Raw genomic sequence first — 24,838 nt, forward strand, 5'->3', positions numbered from 1 at the left:
CCACTCTGAAACAAAGGGAACGAAGACAGCACGCGTAACCCTTACCTTCACAGGATTTTAGAGAAATGGGCAAAGAATCCCGTGCCCATTTACCACCTACGTGGAATTTTTAGAAAATGGGCAAAGCAACACGTGCCCATCTACCAGCTATGTGGATTTTAGAAAAATGCGCAAAGCTTCACGTGCACATTTACTACTCACGTGGATTTAGAGAAATGCGCAAAGCCTTGCTTTACGTGGACATCTAACCATATTATCTGGATTTTAAGTTCATGGAAACCCAACCATATCGGCCAGCTGGAAGCGGCCGGCTCACACATCTCAGTGGTGATGGGAGCTCTGCCTAAGACAGCCTTACACAGGGGATCCTGGTGATGCCCCCTGTACCTTCCGTCCGTTGCCTCAGCAAGACGGAATACGCCGGTGGCCAGGAAGCCCCTCGGGGTGACCAGGCACTGTAGCCCGCCGGCCAAACAAGTTGGTGTTTTTTCAATGTAGGCTTCAGACACGGGTCACGACGAGGCGTTCCCCATAGCGACCCCTAGAGGACGCAGTTCGAAGTTCCACGAAAGGGAACAATACAGATTACTTAAGTTCTGTCAGTTTTGTGAACTCAAAAGAAAAGGAAATGTCTAAATACTCATAATAAAAGTTAATTTACATTTGTTTATTTTTTTTAAATAATTATTTAATAACAATTATTATATTATTTATATAGTAAATATAAAAAAAAAAACATTTAAAATATGTATTATTTACTAAACTGTCATTATAACTGATTGAATTAAAATGTTTAATGCAAGCAGTAAAACATTAAAAACTATATTTTAAAAAATAAAAAAGAACGTTTTGCATCTGTCTATCTATCTATCTATCTATACACTCACACACACAAATACATGCACACTAGTATTATAAATGTTAGTATTAAATTTTTTTTATTTTTAATTATTTATTTAAATAATTATTTAATAAGAAGTATATTATGTATATAATAATTATTTAAAATATTTAATTATTTTTTAAATAATTACTCATTATTTCAAACAGTCATTAATTGAATTACAAGTAGTAAAATATAGTAAATTTAAATGACATGCATGTGGTAAAATATAGTAAAGACTATATTTAAAATAATCGAGGCATGTTTTCATAATCAAGAGGTTAATATTAATAAGCAGAAGTGATATTACCTGCCAGATGGTTTTTGTTACACAACACCGGTTGTTAATGATTTGTGAAAATCACTAATTTGTTGTCTTCAAACGTGTCATCTGATCTGAGACTCCTGGCTAAATTTACTTCAGTGATCATTCCCAGAAAGCCCTACAAGGGAAAGAGGAGTAAAAGAAAAACCAACAAAACACAAGTGTCTGCCAGAGTCTTGGTTCGATTTCTCAAGTCCGAGGAGATCAGGACAATCAGCGAACGTCTGTGCAGATGTAAGGAATTCTCCAGTGCTTGTCACTGCATGTTCACAGAGACCTGGGCTTATTCTGAGGGAGTGTAGAGACACTGTGTGTGTATAACCTGTATCTGTCCAAACATCACGATATAAAGCCAGCAGGACTACAGGAGCTGAACTCCCATTCCTTCTCCATTGAGAAAGCTGTTTTGAGCTCTGAGGTTGCTTTAGAAAACACAAGCCTGTGATTTCAGTTTTAATTTTTAGGAAATAATATCCTGAATGAGATGCACCATTCTCAAAATACTTATACATGGAATAATTATGATTTTATTTTAAATGTTGTTGAAAGAAGTCTCTTCAGCTCACCAAGGCTGCTTTTATTTGATCAAAAATACAGTAAAAAAATTATGAAATATTATTATAATTTAAAATAGCTGTTCTCTATGTGAATATCTGTTAAACCGTAATTTATTTCTGTGATGCAGCGCTGTATTTTCAGCATCATTACTCCAGTCTTCAGTGTCACATGATCTTCAGAAATCATTATAATATGCTGATTTGCTGCACGAGAAAGATTTCTGGTTATTATCAATGTTGAAAACAGTTGTGCTTCATATTTTCGTACATTATCATTCGAACGTTTGGGGAAAGTATGATAAAAAAAGAATACTTTTATCCAGCATTGATGCATTAAATAGATCAAAAGTGACAGTAAAGGCATTTCAATCATGACAACCCTCAGAACATTTTAGCATGGTGATGGATATGACAATGTTAATGTATTTGGTCTTGGCAAACAGATCTGCTATGCTGCTGCTGTTGGTTATTGCTGTAGTTGTAGATTATTGCTGCTGCTGCAAGCAAGTACAGGAACTTGCTACTGCCAATGCATACGGCGATACGGTACTGTGAGTATTTAAGACATACTGCTGCTGCACAAATAGCATATAAAATAACCCCGTAGCAGATTTACATTTACATTTAGTCATTTTGCCGAAGCTTTTATCCAAAGCAACTTACAATTGGGGGATACATAAAGCGATTCTTCTTAAAGAGGCAAACAGACACAGGAAGTGCTTGTAATACCAAGTTTCAGGCATTGTTCAAATAAGCACAAGCTAGAAAGAGAAGGAATAAATAAAGATTTTTTTTTTTTAAGATGAAGTCAAGTAGTGTTTAAAGAGATGAGTTTTCAGCTGTCGCTTGAAAATTGTCAGGGATTCAGCATTCCGGATAGGGGTGGGAAGATCATTCCACCAGCCAGGAACGGTGAACGAGAATGTTCTGGAAAGTGATTTTGGAGCCTCTCTGTGATGGTACCACGAGGCGTCGCTCACTAGCGGATCTCAGACTTCTGGAGGGGATGTAGATTCGTAATAGTGAGTGGAAGTAGGCGGGTGCTGAGCCATTTGTAGAGGTTTGATTGTGCTGGATGGAAGTCCAGATCTATACAGGTGGAGCTGGGGAAGGTGGAGGGTTTCAGAGAACTCTGAAAGCGCGCTGCAGGAATCTCAAGTGAATGCTAGCCAGCCAAGGCAGTAAGCTCATTGGCTGCATATGCAGCATGAACTAATCAGCTTGTGCCAAGTCGTTTAACTCTCTGAATATCATCAGAATACCCGTCAGAAAGCACCATCTAGAGTTTCATGACTGAACTATATATTTATACTGTAATGTTGCAAAAGATTTTTATTTCAATTAAATGCTGTTCTTTTGAACTAAAACAGTTTAACAAAAATATTAAGCATCAAAAACTGATTTCAACATTCATAATAAGTACCATTATTAACAACTGAGTACCAATAATATCTCATAATAATAATAGAGTATGTTGCAAAAGATTTTTATTTAAATTAAATGCTGTTCTTTTGAACTAAAACAGTTTAACAAAAATATTAAGCATCAAAAACTGATTTCAACATTCATAATAAGTACCATTATTAACAACTGAGTACCAATAATATCTCATAATAATAATAGAGTAGCAAATCAGCATAGGATCATGTGACACTGAAGACTGGAGTAATGATGCTGAAAATACAGCTTTGATCACAGGAATAAATAGCATTTTACTATACATTCATATATGAAACAGCTGTTTTAAATTTAAATAATAAATTAATATTAATTTTTGATCAATTAAATGCAGCCTTAGTGAGCAGAAAAGACTTACTTCGTATTCAATATTAAAAATCTTAATTCCAAACAGTGTATATTTGTATATATTGTAATGTTTTGTTGATGCTGCTGCTTTATTAAAGAGTTTCTCTTTCTATGTGTGTGTATTTTGCATCTTTCATAGGGAGACTTCACCGGTAAGAAAACAGCCGGTCATAACGTCCACATGCAGTCGGTTTCCATTCAGAGTCTGTCGGAGCTGGAGAGAGTCCGGCTGCAGGAGGTCGCTCTGGTCAGACTGATGAAAGACTTCGATTTGGGATGCCAGATCACCATCCCCAAAGGTACACGCACACTCTCGTGTCACTTGTTTGATTGCCTTAAAGTTTTTGCAGTTATTTTCCGTTCTGTTTCTGATGTTTTGAATGTGCCATGTCTTTTCCAGATGGCCAGAAGCGGAAAAAGTCACTCCGGAGGAAGCTGGATTCTTTATCGAAAGAAAAGAGAGACAAAGGTGTGCATTTGGTTTTTAGATATTTGTCTAAACCGTCACGCACATCTAGAAGTTAAAGCTGCAAGCTGACAGCTAGAAATAAAGGTCAGATCTGATTTCTTTGATTACAGTAGATGTGTCTGCTTTTAAAACTTGTATCTTAATGAGATGAAGAAATAATGCTTTAAGGCTGTTAAAACTATTAAATACCTTAAAAGGTTTAACAAAAAAAATATTTTCAAGAGGCTTTAAAATCGGGGCTAAAAACAGGAATCACAATATGGTCTAATCTTATTAAGAAACTCCAAAATGCGATAATTTAATTAAATGTGAGCAGCATTGACAGTCAAAATCAATGAGTACCACACATTTATGCAAAGAGATTGCTTATGATCTACAGTTAATAAATTATGACAATGTTTACTGTGATGTTTATATTCTAATAAGTTGTCTATGGTTGAATATTTTATTTATTATTATTATTATATATTTTTTTAGATCATAGTTTATCTTGAATGAGCTGGAAGTAGTAATGCACAGACTTTTCAAAATAAGAGTCTTCAAGAACTAGGTGTATATATTTTTTATTAAATTTATATTTTTTATTTTTTATTATTATTTAATTCTTATTTAACACATTCAATATAGATATTTTACTAGTATCAGGCCATTAAACATGTTATTGCCTTTCTTTAAACACATTATTATTATTATTATTATTATTATTATATATTATATATTAAAAACAAATACTAGATCAATGTATTGATTTATTAGTATATAAACCAATTTCAATATATATATATATAATAAAACATGCAGGTCTTAAAAAAACAAATTTTATTTTAAAAACTCATTGAAAAACTTGTTAAAAAAACATATTTAAAAAAAAACTTATTTTATTTCAGCTAGTTTCCAAAGCAACATTTTCATTTAGTTTCACTTGTTCTGAAATAACTAAAACTGAAATAAAAATTAATTAAAAACTATATAGACATTTTTAAAAACAACAAAAACAAATAAAAATGACAAAAACACACCGCAAAATTACTAAAAATGTAACTAAAATTAGCATGCAAGCAGAAAATATAAAAATAAAATAATTGAAAACTATAATAGTATCTCATTAATAATAAAATAACACTGTTAGTGATAGACAAATATATCAATAGTTATTCAACCTGTTTTAAGAATATAAGCACTGGCCAATAACTGTGTCATTTATGCATTTAGCAGATGCTTTAATCCAAAATGACTTAAAATAGAAGAGCATAAAATGATTCCTCACAGTATTCAGTATTTGTTTTTTAATCGAATGTTAAGTAAAGTAAATTTTATGCACTTCTCATTTGCCAACATGTTCCAGAAATCCTCTTGCGCTTCAGGGAAGGAACATCTGACCGTCTGAACAAAGAGTCACATGATCAATGACACTCATTTACTCACGCTTGATTAGTCACATAGAAATAGTGCACAATCTGTTTTACATTATATCTTCATATTTAGATCCTAAAACATTTACAGGTTTAAATGAAGAACGAATATCACATGTTTGAACTCCTATAGCTCCGCTATGATGATAAAATACAGAGCTTTGACCCAGAATGCTCCTCCCTGCGCAGTAATGTGTGCTGGAATGCAGACGCTCCCGCTGCGCTCCGACGGGAAATAACAACAACACTCCGAGACGCCCCGCACTCGCTCCCATTATTTGTGTTGCGGATCAGTCCTCGACGGATTCATTTCACATTTACGTTAAATGACTTCTGTGTTTGAAGGAGTGAGATGTTCAGTGTGGAATGTCATGATGCAAAAATGTTTGTTTATGCCATGTTTTATTCTATATTAAGCAATGTTAGATAAGGCAGGTTTGTATTTTTGTTTGTTTGTATGCATCAAGCATCTACAGTGGGTACGGAAAGTATTCAGACCCCCTTAAATTTTTCTTATTTTATTTTATTTTATATTTTTTATTAATTTTTTTATATATTATATATATATATATACTTTATTTTTTGTGTGTGTGTGTTGTTAAATTATTGAAATATTTACTTAAAATCCCAAGTGGAATTCATGTAAATATTTTAGGTCAAAGGCATTTGGTTGACAAAAAGTTTGTAAATTCCTTGATTAAAGAACCAGAACTAAATCTTTTGCACTAAAAAAAAAAATCACATGAAAAACAGGGCTAACTAAAACTAAAACTGAAGCTAAAATTAAAACCGTAAAAAATCACTTGAAAATAATACATGTTATTACCACTAATTACCAAAAAATATTATATATTATATAATATTACCAAAAAAACACATTCCTCATTTTTAAAATTAATTTCACTTGATGAACTACAGTAACTAAAACTAAAACTGAAATAAAATTCATAAAAACTATTTATGTGTGTGTGTGTGTGTGTGTGTGTGTATAAATAAAATGGATTCAAAAAAAAATATTGGTATTTTAATGATACTAAAATAACTCTGAAAAGCGAATTATTAATTAAATCAGGGTTGCCAAATGGGGTGAATATAAAGTCGAATGTAAAATTAAAATGAATAAATGTAGCTGCTCTATAATCGCGATATAGCTTAGTGCGATTATCAAATGAAAGCCTGTGATTTAATTAAATAAATGTATAGTCTGATGTACTGCAATTTTCACAGTGCATTTCATTATAATAATGATCAAATATGCATTTTTTTATTTAACAGTCCAGTTGTAACTTACAACAGTAATATATTTCTGTCGTCATTTTTAGAATTAGAGTTAAAACATACTACTATTACTGCTTGAACCTTGAACATCTGAATGTGTTGTTAAATTATTGATATATTAAGTTAATATTTCACGGGGACTTCAAGAAAACCAAGTGACAAAATTGACAACAACAAAAAAAAATTTGGGAATCCCTGAATTACATCATAAAAATATAAAATTAATATAAATAAATAATTGTAAAATTAAAATAAATCAAAATAATATATATATATTTTTGCATATCATGTGACCATTAGCTGACATCATAGAACAGTGGACATGCAAATGTTGTTAAATTATTGAAATATTAACTTAAAATCTGAGGCGTACTTAATAAAATATTCTATTTTTATTTTTACTTGAAGTAAAAACGGGATTTTTAAGTTAGCGTTTCAATAATTTAACAGCACAAAATAAAAAGGCAAATTTGTATTATTTTATTTTATTTTATTTTATTTTATTTTAATTTAAAATTCAATTCAATTCTTTATTTTATTTTATTTTATTTTATTTTATTTTATTTTATTTTATTTTATTTTATTTTATTTTATTTTATTTTATTTTATTTTATTTTATTCACGCCAAACTAATCACGCCAAACTAAAAAATATATTTTTTGTTATTATTTGTTTATCTTGCCTTTATTTTTTGTGTTGTTAAAATATTTCAATATGAACTTAAAAACCCCAGGTTGACTTCATGTAAATAATTTAGTTTCAAAGGCATTTGGGCCGACAGAAAGTTTGGGAATTCCTGGATCAGAGAAGCAGCAGTAAATCTTTCTCTCTCTGTGTTGCTCAGAGTCGGATCCGCAGGCGTTCGGCGTGCCGCTCTCGCAGGTGATTGTGAACGACCGGCGTCACAAGCAGCAGGAGGAGCAGCGGAGTCCAGCAGACCGCGTCTCTTCACTCCTGCAGCTGACGGGCCGCAGATCCACCAACAAAGAGCTGTCCAGCAGTAACTCGTCCCTCAGCTCGTCCTCCGAGACGCCCAACGAGGGCACGACACCCGGCACGCCGGAGACGGCGCTGCGCTCACGCAGACGGGTAGAGTATCGCTCCTCTCTTGTTATTTTTGGTAACACTTACAGTAACAGTAAGGTCCCATTCATTAACTTTAGTAATGCATAACTAACATTGGAATGCATTTGTTACAGTATATAATTATTGTATATGATTAATACAACTATTCATCATTAGTTCATGTTAGCTCAAGTGCGTAAAATAATATTTAATACACAAGTAAATGTTGAAATGTTCATTAACTAATATTAATAAATGCTCTAGAAGTGTTTTTCATTGTTAGTTCATGTTGACGAATGGAACCAATGGAATTGTAAAGTCTTAATATATCTGATAACTGATATGCAGAACAACAAAAAAATGTTTTTTGACGCAATAAATTAATAATCATCATTAAAACCGTTTTTTTGTTTGACAAAATAATAAATTAATTATCATTAATAATCGTCATTAAAACATTTTTGACACAATAATACATTAATAATCAATAATAAATCATTAAAAGTTTTTTTTTATGCAATAATAAATTTATAATTATTAACAATAATCATTCAAACTTTTTTTGACACAGTAATAAATAATCAATAATTATCATTAAAACGTATTTTGTCACAATAATGAATTAATAATAATTAATAATAATCATTAAAATGTTTTTGACACGATAATAAATTAATGGTCATTATTATTATTATTATTTCCATTTTTTTTGTACAGTTTGTACTGTCTAATATTTTTAATAACTATAATGCTTAAAATGCTATATGTCAGGGTTATAATAGTTAACTAAAATTAAAACCATAAAACATTTTTGTTTCTTGAAATAAAATAAAGGTTAACTGAAAAAAAAAAAAAATATATATATATATATATATAACTTTAATAAACTTTATTTCAGCTAGTTGAAGTCAACTTTCTCTTTTTCGTTTTAAAGTTGAATTACTAAAATAACTAAATTATTTAATAATTACAAAAACACACAACAAGATTACTAAAACTTTAACAAAACTTAAAGTGAAAACAGAAAATGTAAAAATAAAATGTAATTTAAAATATTAACAAAAACTATCATAGTATATCAATGATACTCAAATAGCACTTTTCTCACATGAGAATGAATGGCTATAAAAAGTTATTATACACACTTTTAGTTACTTTAATGGTGTAAACTGTTGTTTAATGCTGTTTGAGACCCAAAAAGTGCTGCAATTTATCATTAGACCTCAAATTAAAGAATCAATCATTCAATAATTAGAAATCTGAATTTCCAAGAAAAAAAAAAACATCTGTAGAGAATCAAATTGTCATTATGAACCCGAACTGTGTTGAAACCGTTACAGAAAACATGAGCAAATGTTTGCTTGATTTGTTCATGACAGTGATGATTTATTGCATATTGCAAATGTGTTTGCTATGATTTTGCTGGAGATATTGAATGAAGCAATGCTATTAATTCAAACTGGACTTCTCAGCCAGAGGCGCTGTCAGAAGTGTCCCGGTGTTCATGAACGCAGTGTTTTACTGCTGCAGGGCGGTGTGTCTGTGGACTGCATCACTGATCTGGACGACAGTCACTCTCGTCTGCTGGAGGCTCTTCAGCTCTCTAAGCCTGTGGAGTCACACAGCGAGAAGAAGAAGAAGACGAGCGACGCCAAGCTCAGCCTGAATCCCATCTACAGACAGGTGCCGCGCGTGCTGGACAGCTGCTGCCAACACCTGCAGAAATATGGTCAGTGCCTCCTCCTGTACATCCAGAGGTGCAACGAAAACGTGTTCGAAGGAGCCCCGCAAATCAATATTGTGGCTCTGAGTTCACATCTGTCAGTTTGAGGTCGTCTTTACGGTTTGATAAGCCCCGCCCCCAACTTCCTGTTTCCATAGAGAGCGCGGGAAAAAAACTTTTCCGTTTCCCTTTCATGGGGTCTTCAGAGTTCACAATAACAGCCGGACTAGTTTGAGCGTAGTCTGAACACAGTTTTAAGACAGTTTCCATGCAGACGTTGACGTAACAGTGCCGGTTATTTGCTTTGCTGCTGTGAAGGTCTGCAGACGGTGGGCATTTTCCGGGTCGGAAGCTCCAAGAAAAGAGTTCGGCAGGTGAGAAGCAAATGTTTTATGCTTTAGAGACTAAATATATATATATATTTTTTAATTCTATTTTTTTTTACTGACAGTAACCAGAGTACACGAAAGCTAAATTATTTAATTTAATTTAATTTTGCATGGAACTTGTACAAAAATTTATATTTGTAAAAAAAATATATATTTAATAATATGTCAGTAAAGCTAAATACAATAAAATAAAATAAAATAAAATATATTTATGGCATGAAAATGGTACATTTTTTACTAAATGACAGTAAAGGCATCCAAAATAAATAAAGACAAAAAAAAAATAACAAATGGAAATTAAATTAAAAATTAAATTCAGTTAAACTCAATTTGGCATGGATCTTGTACAAAAATTAATATTTCAGTTATTATATGTCAGTAAAGGTAAATAACATAAATAAAGGTATCTTTTGTGCATTTTTCTTATCATACAAAAATATTTCATCATCTTGACAAAACATTTTTTTTTTGTTTTTTTGTTAGATTAATCCTTTTGACCTAAAATATTTACTTGAAGTACCCCTGAATTATTAAGTGAATATTTTAATAATTTAACAGCACATTTGCATGTTTATGGTTCTCCGATGACAATTAATGGTCACGGCACACAATAGAAACAAATGAAATAAAATTTTGCTTAGAATTATTTTTGAACTTTTTTTTGTGTTTTTGCATTGTGACATCCAGGTAACATCACACATTATTTCACCTTTTTTTTTTTTTTTTGTAAGTATTGTGTTTTGTTTTCATTTTTTAATTGTTTATTTATTTTTATTGTACATTTTTAAAAATGTAATTAATTGTTAGCCTTTTTCAGCCCGCTGCAGTTTCTTCACAAACCCAAGTTTGCTAAACTTTGCTCTAGACAATGCTGTTGTGTACACAAACCTTCCAAGAGGGTTATTTTCAATTAATCTGAGTGAATTTAAATGATTTTTAAAAAATCCTTATGCATTAATAATCACAAATAACTGGAAAGTTTGTGCAACTTCAATGGTGGAAAAAGTATGTGAACCCTCTAAAGACCAGTGTCGGTATTGACGGTGTGTTTGTTGTGACGTTTAGCTGCGTGAAGCGTTCGATAAGGGTGCCGAGGTTGTTCTGGACCAGCGGCACAGTGTTCATGATGTGGCGGCGCTGCTCAAAGAGTTTCTGAGAGACATGCCTGATCCTCTGCTGACCAGAGAACTCTACTCCGCGTTTATCAGCTGCACGTGTAAGAAAAATAATACAATCATTCTTAAAGGAATAGTTCATCCAAAAATGAAAGTGTATTCACTCTCAGACCATCCAAGATGTAGATGAGTTTGTTTTTTCATCAGGTTTGGAGAAATGCAGCATTGCATCACTTGCTCACCATTGGAGTGGATGGGTGCCGTCAGAATGAGAGTCCAAACAGCTGATAAAAACATCACAATAATCCACAGCACTCCAGTCCATCAGTTAACATCTGGAGAAGACAAAAGCTGAAACACATCCAGCATTAAGACGTTTTTAACTTCAAACCGTTGCTTCAAGCTAAAATATGAGTTCATAATACATAATAATGCTTCCTCCAGTGAAAATCATAACAAAACCCACATCAAAATCCACCCACATATTTGTTTAGAGCTGTTTTGTAGATGTCTCTCCTGAGTCAGACCAGACCACTTTTTCGCTGGAGGAAGCGTTATTATGTATTACGGATTTTAGTTAAAAGCAACGGTTTGAAGTTAAAAGCATCTTAATGCTGGATTTGTTTCAGCTTTTGTCTTCTCCAGATGTTAACTGATGGACTGGAGTGCTGTGGATTATTGTGATGTTTTTATCAGCTGTTTGGACTCTCATTCTGACGGCACCCATTCACTTGCAGTGAGACACTGATGCAATGCTGCATTTCTCCAAATCTGATGAAGAAACAAACTCATCCTAATCTTGGATGGCCTGAGGATGAGCACACTTTCATTTTTGGATGAACTATTCCTTTAATAAATCAACACTATTCTTCTTTATTCCACTCATCTTCTCTGTGGTGTTTCTGCAGCTCTAGATAAGGCAGATCAGCACACGGTCGTACAGTTACTCATCTGTCTGCTTCCCGCCTGCAACAGCGACACCCTTCAGTGTTTACTTCACTTCCTGTCCAACGTAGCCAATCACGCGGAGGATTCGCGGGACGCTGATGGAAACGAGGTGAGTTGCGTGGTTCATTTGTGATGATTTATACAATTGAGCAAAATTGAGTGTGTTTTATTTGTGTAATTTGTATTTATCTGTATCAATTTAATTTAGGCTAGTTTCATGATCCTGTGAATGTAAGAGTTTTCAGACAGAGATAATTTAACAAAGTCTCTCAGTTAAACTTCAAGAAAAAACATAGTTAGGGGCCATTCACACAAAACACGTTTTTGTGCATTTTTAGAAACTAATTTTGTTGAAAGTAGAGCTACTTTCAAATTGAGCACCGCATTTTTAAATTGGCGTGTCGTGTGTGAGACGATGCAAAAGAAGTGAAATGCGAACGGAAAGGTCAAATACGTCCGTCTCGTGCATGTTTGAAAAACAAGGGAAAAAGCAGCACAGTTGAATGCAAAACGCTTTCTGTGTGAACGAGCCCTTATACACTGTAAAAACTGATAGATAAATAAATAAAACAAAGATTATTGGAGTATGTTTTACTATTCCAGTCTTTCTACTTCAAAATATTATGTTTAATTCAATGTGTTACTTGCCATTTCTTTGTAATTATTTGTGAAATTTACTTGCAAATTGTTGCAAAGTAAATATTACACTGAAAACAAATTTGGTGGTGAAACAATTTTCACTCAGAAATTTCTAGTAAATTAATTTTTAAAAAAGTAATTAAGCAAGGCAGGTTTATATATATATATAGAATTTCATACCTAATGGTAATTCAAAGCGCTTTACATAAAAAGGAATTAAAATCATAACACAATCACAACAGATGCATAAGAAAAAAATAGCATGCATAAGAAAAAAAAACTATAAAGCAGAGAAGAAAAGATTACAAAAAATTGATTTATAGGTTATAAATATAAATATATTTAAACTACAATGATAAAGAAATTGCAAGGGGAATTTAATTTGATCAGTAATCCTCTGATGTGCAGCTCTTTGTTTGCCAAAAATAAAAGACATTGTGAAATTTTCACTTTTTAAGACATTAATTAAAATGGTAATGTTTTATGCCTTTATTTGATTACCACTGTTTTTGATAGCAAATATGTATTAAATCATAAATCCAGAAAAATCCAAAGTGACGACACAGACTTTCTGAAAGAAAAATAATAATAATAATAATAAAACATTTCCCAGGGACCTGTTATTAAAGAAAGAAAGAAAGTAAATAAATAAATCATATTTAATAATATTATTATTAAACTGTTAAAGTTTAAAGTTGTTTTTGCTATTAAAATTTAATTAAATCATTAAAACAGAATCAGAAAAAAATATTAAAGCTTTATTTAAGGAATATGTAAATATGCATAAAATACAGGATGCATACAACTACATAGAAACTGCAAGTAACATTGAATTAAACATGGAAATATGAGGTAGAAAAACTGAAATAGTATTTTCTCGTAAAACATACTTTGAAAAAGTCATTTTCTACAGTCTACAGCAATTTATTTCTGGAGTCAAACTGTCTGTCTCAATCAATCAATTATTACAACTTCATTGTGTAAATGTTTTAGTAAAAACAAGTGTACATAAAACATGTTGAATCTTCTTGACTATACACCTGACTGTTTGGTTGATATGATTTTCCCCTGTTGGGAAGAATGACCCTTTTAAGCAAATACATAAATACGGAGATTGTCAAATATTATCAAACGGCTAAAACACTGAGGTATGATTTTTTTAGCTGGTGTGTGTGAAAATCTCTCAAATGACACTTGAAGCTTATCTGTCATTAAGCCAAGGTTCAGAATTTAGTTTAAAACATCTCGTCTCCAACGGGGCAATCAAGTCTAAAATATCAGTGCACACCGAGGTAAAAGAAGAGCGTAATTCGTCCCCACACAAGCTCGTAAGAGGGCTCTCATTGTCCAAATTCATCAACGCAGTATCATTATACATAATACAGAAATCGTCAGCAGTTTAAGAGTTCAGTTTCTGACTTTTATATGTTATCACACATGGTTTTCCTTTGGGACATTAAAAGGAAACATTAAAAACAACAGAATTATGATCAATGATTTCAAGGTCGCAAACAGTCAAACCATAAGAACAGATCCAAAGTTTGTCCGTGTATGTGTGTCGGGCCATTCACATGCTAAACTAGGGTGAATGATTCAGTGAGATTGAGGACGTCTCTTGACAGTATATCGACTGGGCAGCAGACATGAATATTAAAGTCCCAGAGGATCAAGAGTCTATCATACTTCATCATAAGTCCTCATCATAATTCCGTGAACTCAATAAATAAAGTTTTCCATAAAACATCACTACTAAAAGGACAAAGCACAATAAAAGTCTTTACACTATATGTGACCCTGGAGCACAAAACCAGTCATAAGGGTCAATTTTTCGAAATTGAGATGTATACATCATCTGAAAGCTGAATAAATAAGCTTTCCATTGATGTATGGTTTGTTAGGATCGGACAATATTTGGCTGAGATGCAACTATTTGAAAATCTGAAATCTGAGGGTGCAAAAAGAATCTAAATATTAAGAAAATCGCCTTTAAAGTTGTCCAAATGAAGTTCTTAGCAATGCATATTACTAATCAAAAATGAAGTTTTGATATATTTACGGTAGGAAATTTACTAAATATCTTCATGGAACATGATCTTTACTTAATATCCTAATGATTTTTGGCATAAAAGAGAAATGTATAATTGTGACCCATACAATGTATTGTTGGTTATTGCTACAAATATCCCCCAGCGACTCAACACTGCTTTTGTGCTGCAGGGGCACATAAGTTCTGGAGGTCATGCATTGCTTTTTGTGCTGATCATAAATCCACAAGTTCATGCAGTTAGTGCAGTTTGTTAGACGTACAGTAGTAAATGATGACTGCATTTGTGTTTTTGTCTGAATTACCCATTGTTTGGGCTTCTGCTCTACTTTAGGTGATTGGTAATAAGATGACGTCGCTGAACCTGGCCACCATATTTGGGCCGAACCTCCTGCACAAGCAGAAGAGCTCAGAGAAGGAGTTCAGCGTTGAGAGTTCTGCGCGGATGGAGGACAGCGCCGCCATCATCAGCGTCGTCCAGCACATGATCGACACGCACCAGTCCCTGTTCATGGTACGAGCCGTCCCATTACATAACACACAAAAAATGCAGAGCGAGGCCCTCCGCCGACTTGATGTGCACAGCCAAAGAAAATACAACAATACAAATAAATCACCACGTCTATGCACGTTTGTTATAGCAGTTTTATGAAAGTGCTTGAGATCTAGTTTATGCTGCTCAGCGTTGGATCACTGGGATCGCTGAAACTCTCCAGCACAGTCCTCTGGCATGCCCAAAAAAGGGCTGCTGAGATGTTTTGGACCATTTAAATTTGAATGAAGGACAAGTGTGCTGGCAGAATAGAAACATGCACGGGTTTTAGACAGATTGCATCCTGTAAAGGGGGAATATTGTACATATTATTTATTTTATTACTTTTTCCTGTATGGTCCCATTTTTACTAATCACAATTTCCTTTAAAGGAGTAATATTGTACATGTTGTTGTTATTATTATTATTATTATTAATTTATTAACTTTATTTATGTATGTTTGTTTATTAATTTATTTATTTAATTGCACATTTATGTATTTACCAATTGTCCTTATGGTCCCAATGTTATTAATCATAATTATGTAAAAATAGAATCTTACCGGTTTAATTATATATTTAATATCGTATTTAAATAAATAATAACATATTTATGTTTTTAAATATCACATTTTTCACACACTCACTTTGACCCTGAGAATTTAATAATTTTTTGAATAGAAACATGCATGGTTTTAGACAGATTGTATCCTTCAAAGAGTTAATATTGTATATATTATTAATATTATTATTGTTTATTTTCCCTATGGTCCCAGTGTTACTGATTTATAAATAATACAACTAATTAATAATAATAGTAATAATAATAATAATAATAAAAAAATAATAATAATAATAACAATGTATTTTATTATTTCATTACATATTTATTTTCCCTATGGTCCCAATGTTACTAATTATAATTAAGTCTTAATTTAGTTTTATTATTGTAATTATATATTTATTATCATATATAATTCATTATTTATATTTTTACATTTATATCAGATTTTTCACATTTTCTCTCTGACCCTGAAAAGTCAAACATATTTTGCTGCTCTGTCTTTAAGATTTCAATATTATCTTCACATGTGAAATAAGTAAAAGTCAAACAGGTCAGGGTTAGTGTGGTTAGTGTGGTCTAGTTTCCCCTGCTGGCAGATGCTGTAACTACACCCTTATTTGTGCTAAAGCATCTTTCTCTGTTGAAAGTAACCAGAAATTCAGTCAGACTTAGATTTTCTGTCACCACCGTTATTTTAGGATTTTAGGTTTTCTGTCACTCTGAATTGGTTCAATAATTATTTATCAGAAAGAACTCGGTGTATCTCAGTTGAAAATTTTATTTCAACTGAACTAAAAACAACAAAAGGTGTTCCCCAGGGTTCTATTTTAGCACCGGTTTTATTTTCTATTTATATCAGTGACCTTGGTCGTGGGATAACCTCAGCTAGAATTCATTTATATGCTGATGACACAATTATTTACACAGTAGCACATTCAGTGAATCAAGCCATAGAGCTCTTGCAAGAATCTTTTCAGTTACTGCAGCTGTCATTGTCCACCTTAAAATTGGTTTTAAACTCAAAGAAAACAAAATACATACTTTTCATTTAAGATTTCAATATTATATTCACATGTGAAATAAGTAAAAGTCAAACAGGTCAGGGTTAGTGTGGTTAGTGTGGTCTAGTTTCCCCTGCTGGCAGATGCTGTAACTACACCCTTATTTGTGCTAAAGCATCTTTCTCTGTTGAAAGTAACCAGAAATTCTGATGAAACCAGTCAGACTTAGGTTTTCTGTCACCACCGTTATTTTAGGATTATTTATATACTGTTATAGCATTTATTAATATTTTGAATTAGCTTTTATATTTATATTTTAGTTAATTTTAATAATTGTGTTATATTTTAATAAGTACGTTATATTTTAATAAGTATGTTATATTTTGTTAGTTTTTTTAATTAAATATTTTAAAAATATTTTTAATATTTTTAAAATTTAATTTTAGTAATTGTAATAGTTCAGCTTAAACTTATTTTATTTCTGTTAGTTTTTTTATTTATTATTATTATTTTTTTAATCTAATATTTATATTTTATTTGTATTTCAGTTAGCAAAAAAATATGTTTAATGGTTTTACCTTTAGTTAACAATAACACTGGCCAGGATGAGTTTAATTTCAGGAAATGTTATTTTTTTCCATTGTGGAGGAAGTTACAGTATATTTACATCATAAATCAAGCATTTTGATCTCAAATGATGAAGGAAAGTTTGGTTCGTTAAAGTCACTTGTAAGAGATTTTGAGCCGGCTGTGCATTGGACTGTGTCTCTTAATGTGTTATAAATATAACACGATTGTATTCCTTGTAAAGAGTTTGATAGCCACCAAAGCTAAAGCACTTGTGATTGTTTTTTTGGCATTAAACCTGTATGTCAGTCGTTTGATTGGACCCAGTTGTGTTTTGTCCGTGACTCCAGAGGTTCAGTAAGACTCTTGAAGGAACGTGTTGATCTGATTTGTCCCGGCAGATCTCAGCGGAGCTGCAGAACGAGCTTCTGATGAGTTTGCTGGACACGGACAGTGATGTGGTGGATTATCTGCTGAGGAGGAAAACACCACAGTGTGAGTAAGTGAGTTTGTGTCTCTTCTGAACACCACGATCTGCCTCATATAGATAAAAACATCCAGCTGCAAGACTGACCAGTCATTAGGCCTGTCACAACTGTTGATTTGATTAGTAATAATTAATCAGACTGCGTTATACATTATTATATTATATTATATATTAACTATTTCAATATATAAGTATTAATTTTCACAGCTTTACAGTAAATCAAATGGGGCCATTTTTATTAGATTTTTTTTATTATTATATTATATATAAAATAAAATACAGATTATAAAAGAAAACACTCTTATAAAGTGCACAAAAAAAATCAATTTTATTATATTATAAATATATAAATATTATTAATTTTCACAGCAATGCAGTAAATCATTTGGGCCTATTTTATTTTCATTTTTTTATGATTATATTATTTACAATTCCATGTAAAAAAAATAAAGAAAAAATTTAAAATATTTAAAAAAAAATACAGACTGCATTATATTATGTTATGTTATGTTATATTATATGACTATTAATAATTTCCACATCATTAATGTAAATAATATTGGCCTATTTTATTATCTATTATTTATTTTATCTATTTTATTACATAGGATTTCACGTAAAACAATGTGTTAGGCTTACACTGTGACATGGACAAAACAGAATTAAAAACGTATTGTATTTTATTATTTTTGTTATGGCAAAAGTATTTAAATCATTTGTTAATGATCAAGTGAAACAGTTCTTAACTGAAAATGACATTTTAAATGAATTTCAATCAGGCTTTAGATCAGGTCATAGTACTATTACAGCAGCTATGCTGGTTACAAATGATATCGTTAAATGCTTGGATCGTAAACAACATTTTGCAGCATTATTTGTAGATCTCTCTAAAGCATTTGACTCTGTAGATCATAAACTTTTATTGCAGAGGCTAAGCTGTATAGGTTTTAGTGAAATGGCTCTAAATTGGTTCAATAATTATTTATCAGAAAGAACTCAGTGTATAAATGTACATTTTATTTCAACTAAAAACAACAAAAGGTGTTCCCCAGGGTTCTATTTTAGCACCGGTTTTATTTTCTATTTATATCAATGACCTTGGTCGTGGGATAACCTCAGCTAGAATTCATTTATATGCTGATGACACAATTATTTACACAGTAGCACATTCAGTGAATCAAGCCATAGAGCTCTTGCAAGAATCTTTTCAGTTACTGCAGCTGTCATTGTCCAACTTAAAATTGGTTTTAAACTCAAAGAAAACAAAATACATACTTTTCACTCGTTGGCGCACTGAAACAAATCACCCTATTTCAACTTTACAAGGAGAATCTATTGAAAGAGTAAATTGTTACAAATACTTGGGTATATGGTTGGATGACAAACTGGGATTTTATGTACATATTGAAAAACTTTTAAAAAGCTTAGACTAAAATTGGGCTTTCTTTTTCGCTTAAAAAAAGTTTTTCCTTTTTGAAAACATCTGGTGTGTTTATTTACTAATATTATATCATATCATATATCATATTATTAATTATATAAATTAATGAATAATGTTCACAGAATTAAAGTATAATATATTATAAATATTTGAATATGTTTGAAAATATATGAATTATATTAATTTTAATTATTAAATATAAATTTTCACAGCACTACAGCAAATCTTATGGACCCGTTTTATTATTTTTGTTTTTGTAATATAAATGATTCCAAGTAAAGTAATAACACTGGCTTGCACTGTGAGTTTTGTTAATGATGTGCTCAGTCCCATCCCGCTGTGTCCTCTGTGGTCCTGCAGAGACGTGAAGAGCTCCAGTGGAGAAATCTCTCCGTATGATAACAACTCTCCGGTGCTCTCCGAGTGGTTTCATCCATCAGGACCGGAGCATCAGAGTCCCACAAACCTCCAGCATGCTCTCGATAGGAACAACACAGTGAATGTCTGCCTCTCACCCTCACAAGCCGGCGCTGGTGGGTTTATTTACTAATGAAGAGACGTCAGTGATGCTGAACACATGATTGAAATGCACTACATAGGCAGCAACTCGTGTGTCATACAAATAGTGCTCAACATCTGAATCACACAAGAGTTTCTTTTTTTTTTTTTTTTACTAGAATTTGTTGTTAGAACATTGCTACTGATACTCTAATAAGCATAAAATACTTAGCACAAATATTGGGTAAAGTAGTCATTTTCATTAGATCAATGTTATTATAGTTCATTAAAACTAAAATCATAAAAAAACCTTCGTCACTTGAAATTGAATCAATTTTAAATGAAACAAAATAAAATATAAGGCAACATTTCACATTTTCATTTATTTTAACTTCATGTTCCATTGTGACAACTTACCCCATATATTGTGACAACATACCCAAGTCACTGGGGCATGTTGTCACTAAAGTCGACATTTTTATTTTTATTTTTTGGACAGTAACGGTGGAAATGTTCGAAAGACTTTATAAAGATAATATATATTAAAAAATTATAATTTAAATAATTTATTGTAATTAAAAAAATAATAATTTTAAATAAATGCTAACTGAAATAATAATAATAAATAAATAAAAAATAATAATAAAAAAACTAAACTTATTTGATTTCCGTTAGATCACAAGGAATAATTTTTCTTTTTCATGTAGTTAAACTAATTCTAAAATAGCTAAAACTTAAATAAAAATGAATAAAACAAAAACTACATAGACATGAAAAAAACCTCATAAAAATGACAAAAACACACAACAAGATTACTAAGATTTTAATAAAAAAAATGATTATGAATTTTATAAATATTCAGAGTATTGCAGTAAATCATATGGGACTATTTTATTGCAATTTTGTATTATCACATTATTTACAATTCCAATTTTAAAAAACAAAGTATGCAAAGATAGTCAAAGGTTTTCCTTCATACTAAATCAAACTGCATTATATTATATTAAATTATACAAAAAATTACTATTTTTCACAGCATTAAAGTAAATCATATGGGCCTATTTTATCATAATTGTTATTATTTTATTAAATAAATTAACAATTTTTGTACAAAATATAATAGTAAATCAAAGAGACTAAAATCACTCTGGATCAAAGTCATTTTTTAATGAATACTTTCCAGTATTGAATAATAATAATATTTTTTTTTTTACTGAACTTATCACAGCACAAAATCTGATTGCTTTCTACTGCATTCATGTAATGCCGCCTTATAAATGTGTTGAAATGAGGTTATTGTGAGTGTTGTTCATGTCAGTAATGAATATTCTCGTCTCCTCAGGGGAATCCATACATGATAAGACTCGTATCTGGCAAACACAACACACTCTTCTGTCAGGACTTCATGACAAACTCCTCACAGGTACAAACACCAGACGAAACACATATCTGATGCTGTCTGTGCGAACATTAGCGTTGAGATCCAACTCAACGAATGCGGATGGATATACAGCATTCAAAAAGTACGCCGATTTTCACTATTGCTGTCAAAAAAAAATGCATAAGAGCTTTAGTACTTTTGAAGAAGCACCACATAATTTCATTCTGTATTATGCAATGCATTCTGTATTTTATACAGTAAAGGTTATTTTAATCAAAGGCAAACAAGCACACTGCACTTTTGATCTTTTTAATTTTTTTAAATTTTCCTAAATGTTGTCTAAAGAACAGTCTTAGGAAAATAGATAAGATTCTTTAGAAGTATTTGTGGGAATACAGAATATAAGAAAATGGCACTTAAGAAGATTTTTATTATTTATTAATTTAGCAAGATAAATCTTACTAACATTCCATTGGAATGAATGGAAATTAATGAAATTCTTTTGACTTTATAACTCTTGATCGCTCAAAAACGGTCCACATTTATGAAACCTACATATTTATTTTTAACAAAACCGACTAAATAAATTAATTTTAACATAAACTTTCACTTTCAGATGAAAAAAAGTGATACATTTTTGCATGCTGCAGTGGTTCGTCAATAGAAGCACATATTCATGTTTATCAACAAAATTCTGCACTGTAAAAAATAAATTGTTGAGAAAACGTTAAATGTCAAGGCAACTTAATGCGGTCAAAGTTTTGAGTTCCCTTTCAGTCGGTCACTCTCGACGTCACGTGGGATGACCGACGAAATTGGGATCTCGTTTAGAGAGACCAATCTACTTCGAGTGTAAACTAAATGAGCCAATGCACATTGGCATGCGATTATTGCATCCAGCTGCCGCTGATCACAGCGTGAGTATAAGTAGGCAGCAGATGCAGCGCATATTCAGCTTTTCGCTTCGGAGCCGAGCGATCACATCATTCTGCTCCTGACTACTCTACTGAAAGAAGAAGACTGAATGAGTTCAGCGCGCTCTTGGAGAGCTCTTCGTGTTGGCGGTACGGCGCTTCAGCGGTGGTGGTTTCCCGTGTCGAGTGGGTTGCACAAATCAGGCTGCACCTCCCCCCCGTTTGTGTTGCAAATGATCATCTCCCCTGTGCGCCTCAGCACGCTAAAAGAGCTTTTTCCCCTAAAAGAGCAATTTCGGGTGCGTCTTTTTAAAGACGACGTTGCGTGGCAAACTTGATGTTACATCTTTAATTTAGCTCAAAGGGAATCATTTAAGATTTTAAAGGGAACTCCACCATTAATATGTAAGGGAATTAGGACAGAATCACTGTTTACGGCTGATCACTGAGACGGCCAGCGATTCAGTGAACGAGCCGTATGACATCAATTCTGCAATGGATATTTATATCCAAAATATAGTGAAAACACTATTAATTAGCAATCTTTAAAGTTGTCCAAATGAAGTTCTTAGCAATGCATATTACTAATCAAAAATTACGTTTTTATATATTTATGGTAGGACATTTACAAAATATCTTCATGGAACATGATCTTTACTTAATATCCTAATGATTTTTGGCATAAAAGAAAAATCTATAATATTGACACATACAATGTATTGTTGGCTATTGCTACAAATATCCCCCAGCGACTTAAGACTGCTTTTGTGCTCCAGGGTCACATATATGCAGTTGCTCTTTTTTTTTTTTTACAGTGAGTGTGTGAGATATGGGAAAAAGGCTAAATATATTTACAAAAGTTTTTGACACTAATTTAACTCCATAGATAATGTTACAAAAGTATTTTTGACGCCTAATGGCACTCAATACTTTCCTGGGGTCAAAATGACCAGAACATGTACCATTTAAATGGTTATATTATATCTCTTAACAAAAATAATAGTAAAAAATCTGGAATAAATAAATGATGTGTATTTTGAGGGTCTTAAAGCATTTGCAAAGTTTCATGCCATTCATTTAGAATTTTTATATATATATATTTTCCAGGTTAAAACGACCCGAATTCATCATGATTAAGATTGAGATGTGTTTCTGTCCTTCAGGCTCGGATGGACACCTGTATAAGCGCGCCTCCTCTGATGTCTTCTACGATGACGACAGCGACACGAAACCTGTGAGCGAGACGCAAGCATCCCGTACGAACGCCACTGCCGAATGTAAAGCGCACCTGCATCCACTCACATCGAGCCGCCAGACTGCATTTGACCAATCAGAGGAGGCGACCGCACCTCCCGCCAAACCAGACGACAGACTTCCTGCCGTGTCCATGCAGCCGCGTGTCACTTCCTGTCAGCATCCAGACTGGCCGACAGAGAAGTGGCAAATATGGCAACTCCTGTCATCAGACAGCATAGACACACTTCCAGAGACTATGGTGTGAAACATACAGTTTAAAGGGACAGTTCACCCAAAAATTAACTTACTGGGAACAATTGGACCCCCATTGACTTTCATTGAATGAGGCATTTCTCAAAATATTTTCTTTTATGTTCTAAAGAAGAAAGAAAGAACGTCATACAGGTTTGGAACGAGTGAAGGATAACAGAATGATCTTTTTTTTTGTGAACTGTCCCTTTAAGAACCTTCTAGTTTGCGAGTGAATTTGAATTGAATTTGAAATCGGCCACAACACAGAATATTACATCAGAATTTGAAATGGAATGACAGGAAGCACCAAAAAATGTTACCACATTGTTTTCAGATAATTTTATACAAATAATTATTGATATGAAAATTTTTGGATGGATATTTTAAAATTTGCGGTCGTTTATTATTATTATTTTTTGACAGAAATTTATATTTTTATTCATCAAGGATGCATTTCATAATGAAGTCATTTATAATGTTACACAATAATTATATTTCAAATAAATGCTGTTCTTTTGAACTTTCTATTAATCTGTGAATCCTGAAAAATAAAATGTATCACGGTTTCCACAAAAATATGAAATGTTTTCAGAATTGATAATAATCAGAAATGTTTCTCGAGCAGCAAATTATACTGATTTCTGAAGATCATGTGACACTGAAGACTGGAGTAATGATGCTGTAAATACAGCTTTGATCACAGAAATAAATTACATTTCAACATATATTCACATAGAAAACCCTTATTTTAAATTTTAATAATATTTCAATTTTTTTACTGTATTTTTGAACAAATAAATGCAGCCTTGCTGAACAGAAGAGGCTTCTTTCAAAAACCATATGTTGAGTGTATGAACATGTTCACTGGTAATTATACTGAAACATTAAATGTATTATTAAAAACTACTCTTTTAGCAGTTATATGAATTTATTTGAATATAATTTTAATTCTACTTGTAAATCAAATTGTAATTCTGCATCCTGTGTGTTGTGGCCAGTTCAGTTCAAATGACAGGTTATGATCTGAAAAGAAGCCTTCAATTCTGAATTCACTTCAGCCTCAGTTGAAGCTGAATTGAATTTATATATAGAATATATCAAATAATCACAGTTCCGTTCCATTCAGTAGTTCGGACGTTTCCGAAGACTCTCATCTCTTGTAGGCGATTTTAAACACAACAAACACGTACGCTTCGGCGATTTAAAGATGTTATTGTGCTTCATCTGTTAATAATGCCTCATATTTTCGTTCATCCATCAGTTGAATGTGACATCCTCATAAGGTAACGAGCATGTCAGATTAATTACAGG

General features: G+C 32.1%; 1 protein-coding gene across 3 annotated transcripts in view; it reads left to right on the forward strand.

Annotated features, from left to right (window-relative positions):
• Positions 1-23,645, forward strand: part of LOC107564307 (rho GTPase-activating protein 6-like) — a 40,099-nt gene extending 16,454 nt beyond the window's left edge. The window contains exons 2-13 of one of the 3 annotated variants that reach the window (XM_016249345.1): positions 3,711-3,870; positions 3,972-4,040; positions 7,575-7,819; positions 9,326-9,524; positions 9,837-9,892; positions 10,973-11,123; positions 11,931-12,079; positions 14,988-15,167; positions 17,720-17,817; positions 19,607-19,779; positions 21,087-21,167; positions 23,203-23,645. In XM_016249345.1, the coding sequence (XP_016104831.1) occupies positions 3,711-3,870; positions 3,972-4,040; positions 7,575-7,819; positions 9,326-9,524; positions 9,837-9,892; positions 10,973-11,123; positions 11,931-12,079; positions 14,988-15,167; positions 17,720-17,817; positions 19,607-19,779; positions 21,087-21,167; positions 23,203-23,540 (1,899 nt within the window). In that variant the 3' untranslated portion in view covers positions 23,541-23,645. Of the gene's footprint in view, positions 1-3,710; positions 3,871-3,971; positions 4,041-7,574; positions 7,820-9,325; positions 9,525-9,836; positions 9,893-10,972; positions 11,124-11,930; positions 12,080-14,987; positions 15,168-17,719; positions 17,822-19,606; positions 19,780-21,086; positions 21,168-23,202 lie in introns of those variants that run through there. The other 2 variants (XM_016249346.1, XM_016249347.1) reach the window with 2 other exon arrangements.
• The last annotated feature ends 1,193 nt before the right edge of the window (positions 23,646-24,838 follow it).

Source organism: Sinocyclocheilus grahami, unplaced genomic scaffold, assembly GCF_001515645.1.
Source record: "Sinocyclocheilus grahami isolate Dianchi unplaced genomic scaffold, SAMN03320097.WGS_v1.1 scaffold923.1, whole genome shotgun sequence".
In the NCBI taxonomy this organism is placed as follows: domain Eukaryota; kingdom Metazoa; phylum Chordata; class Actinopteri; order Cypriniformes; family Cyprinidae; genus Sinocyclocheilus; species Sinocyclocheilus grahami.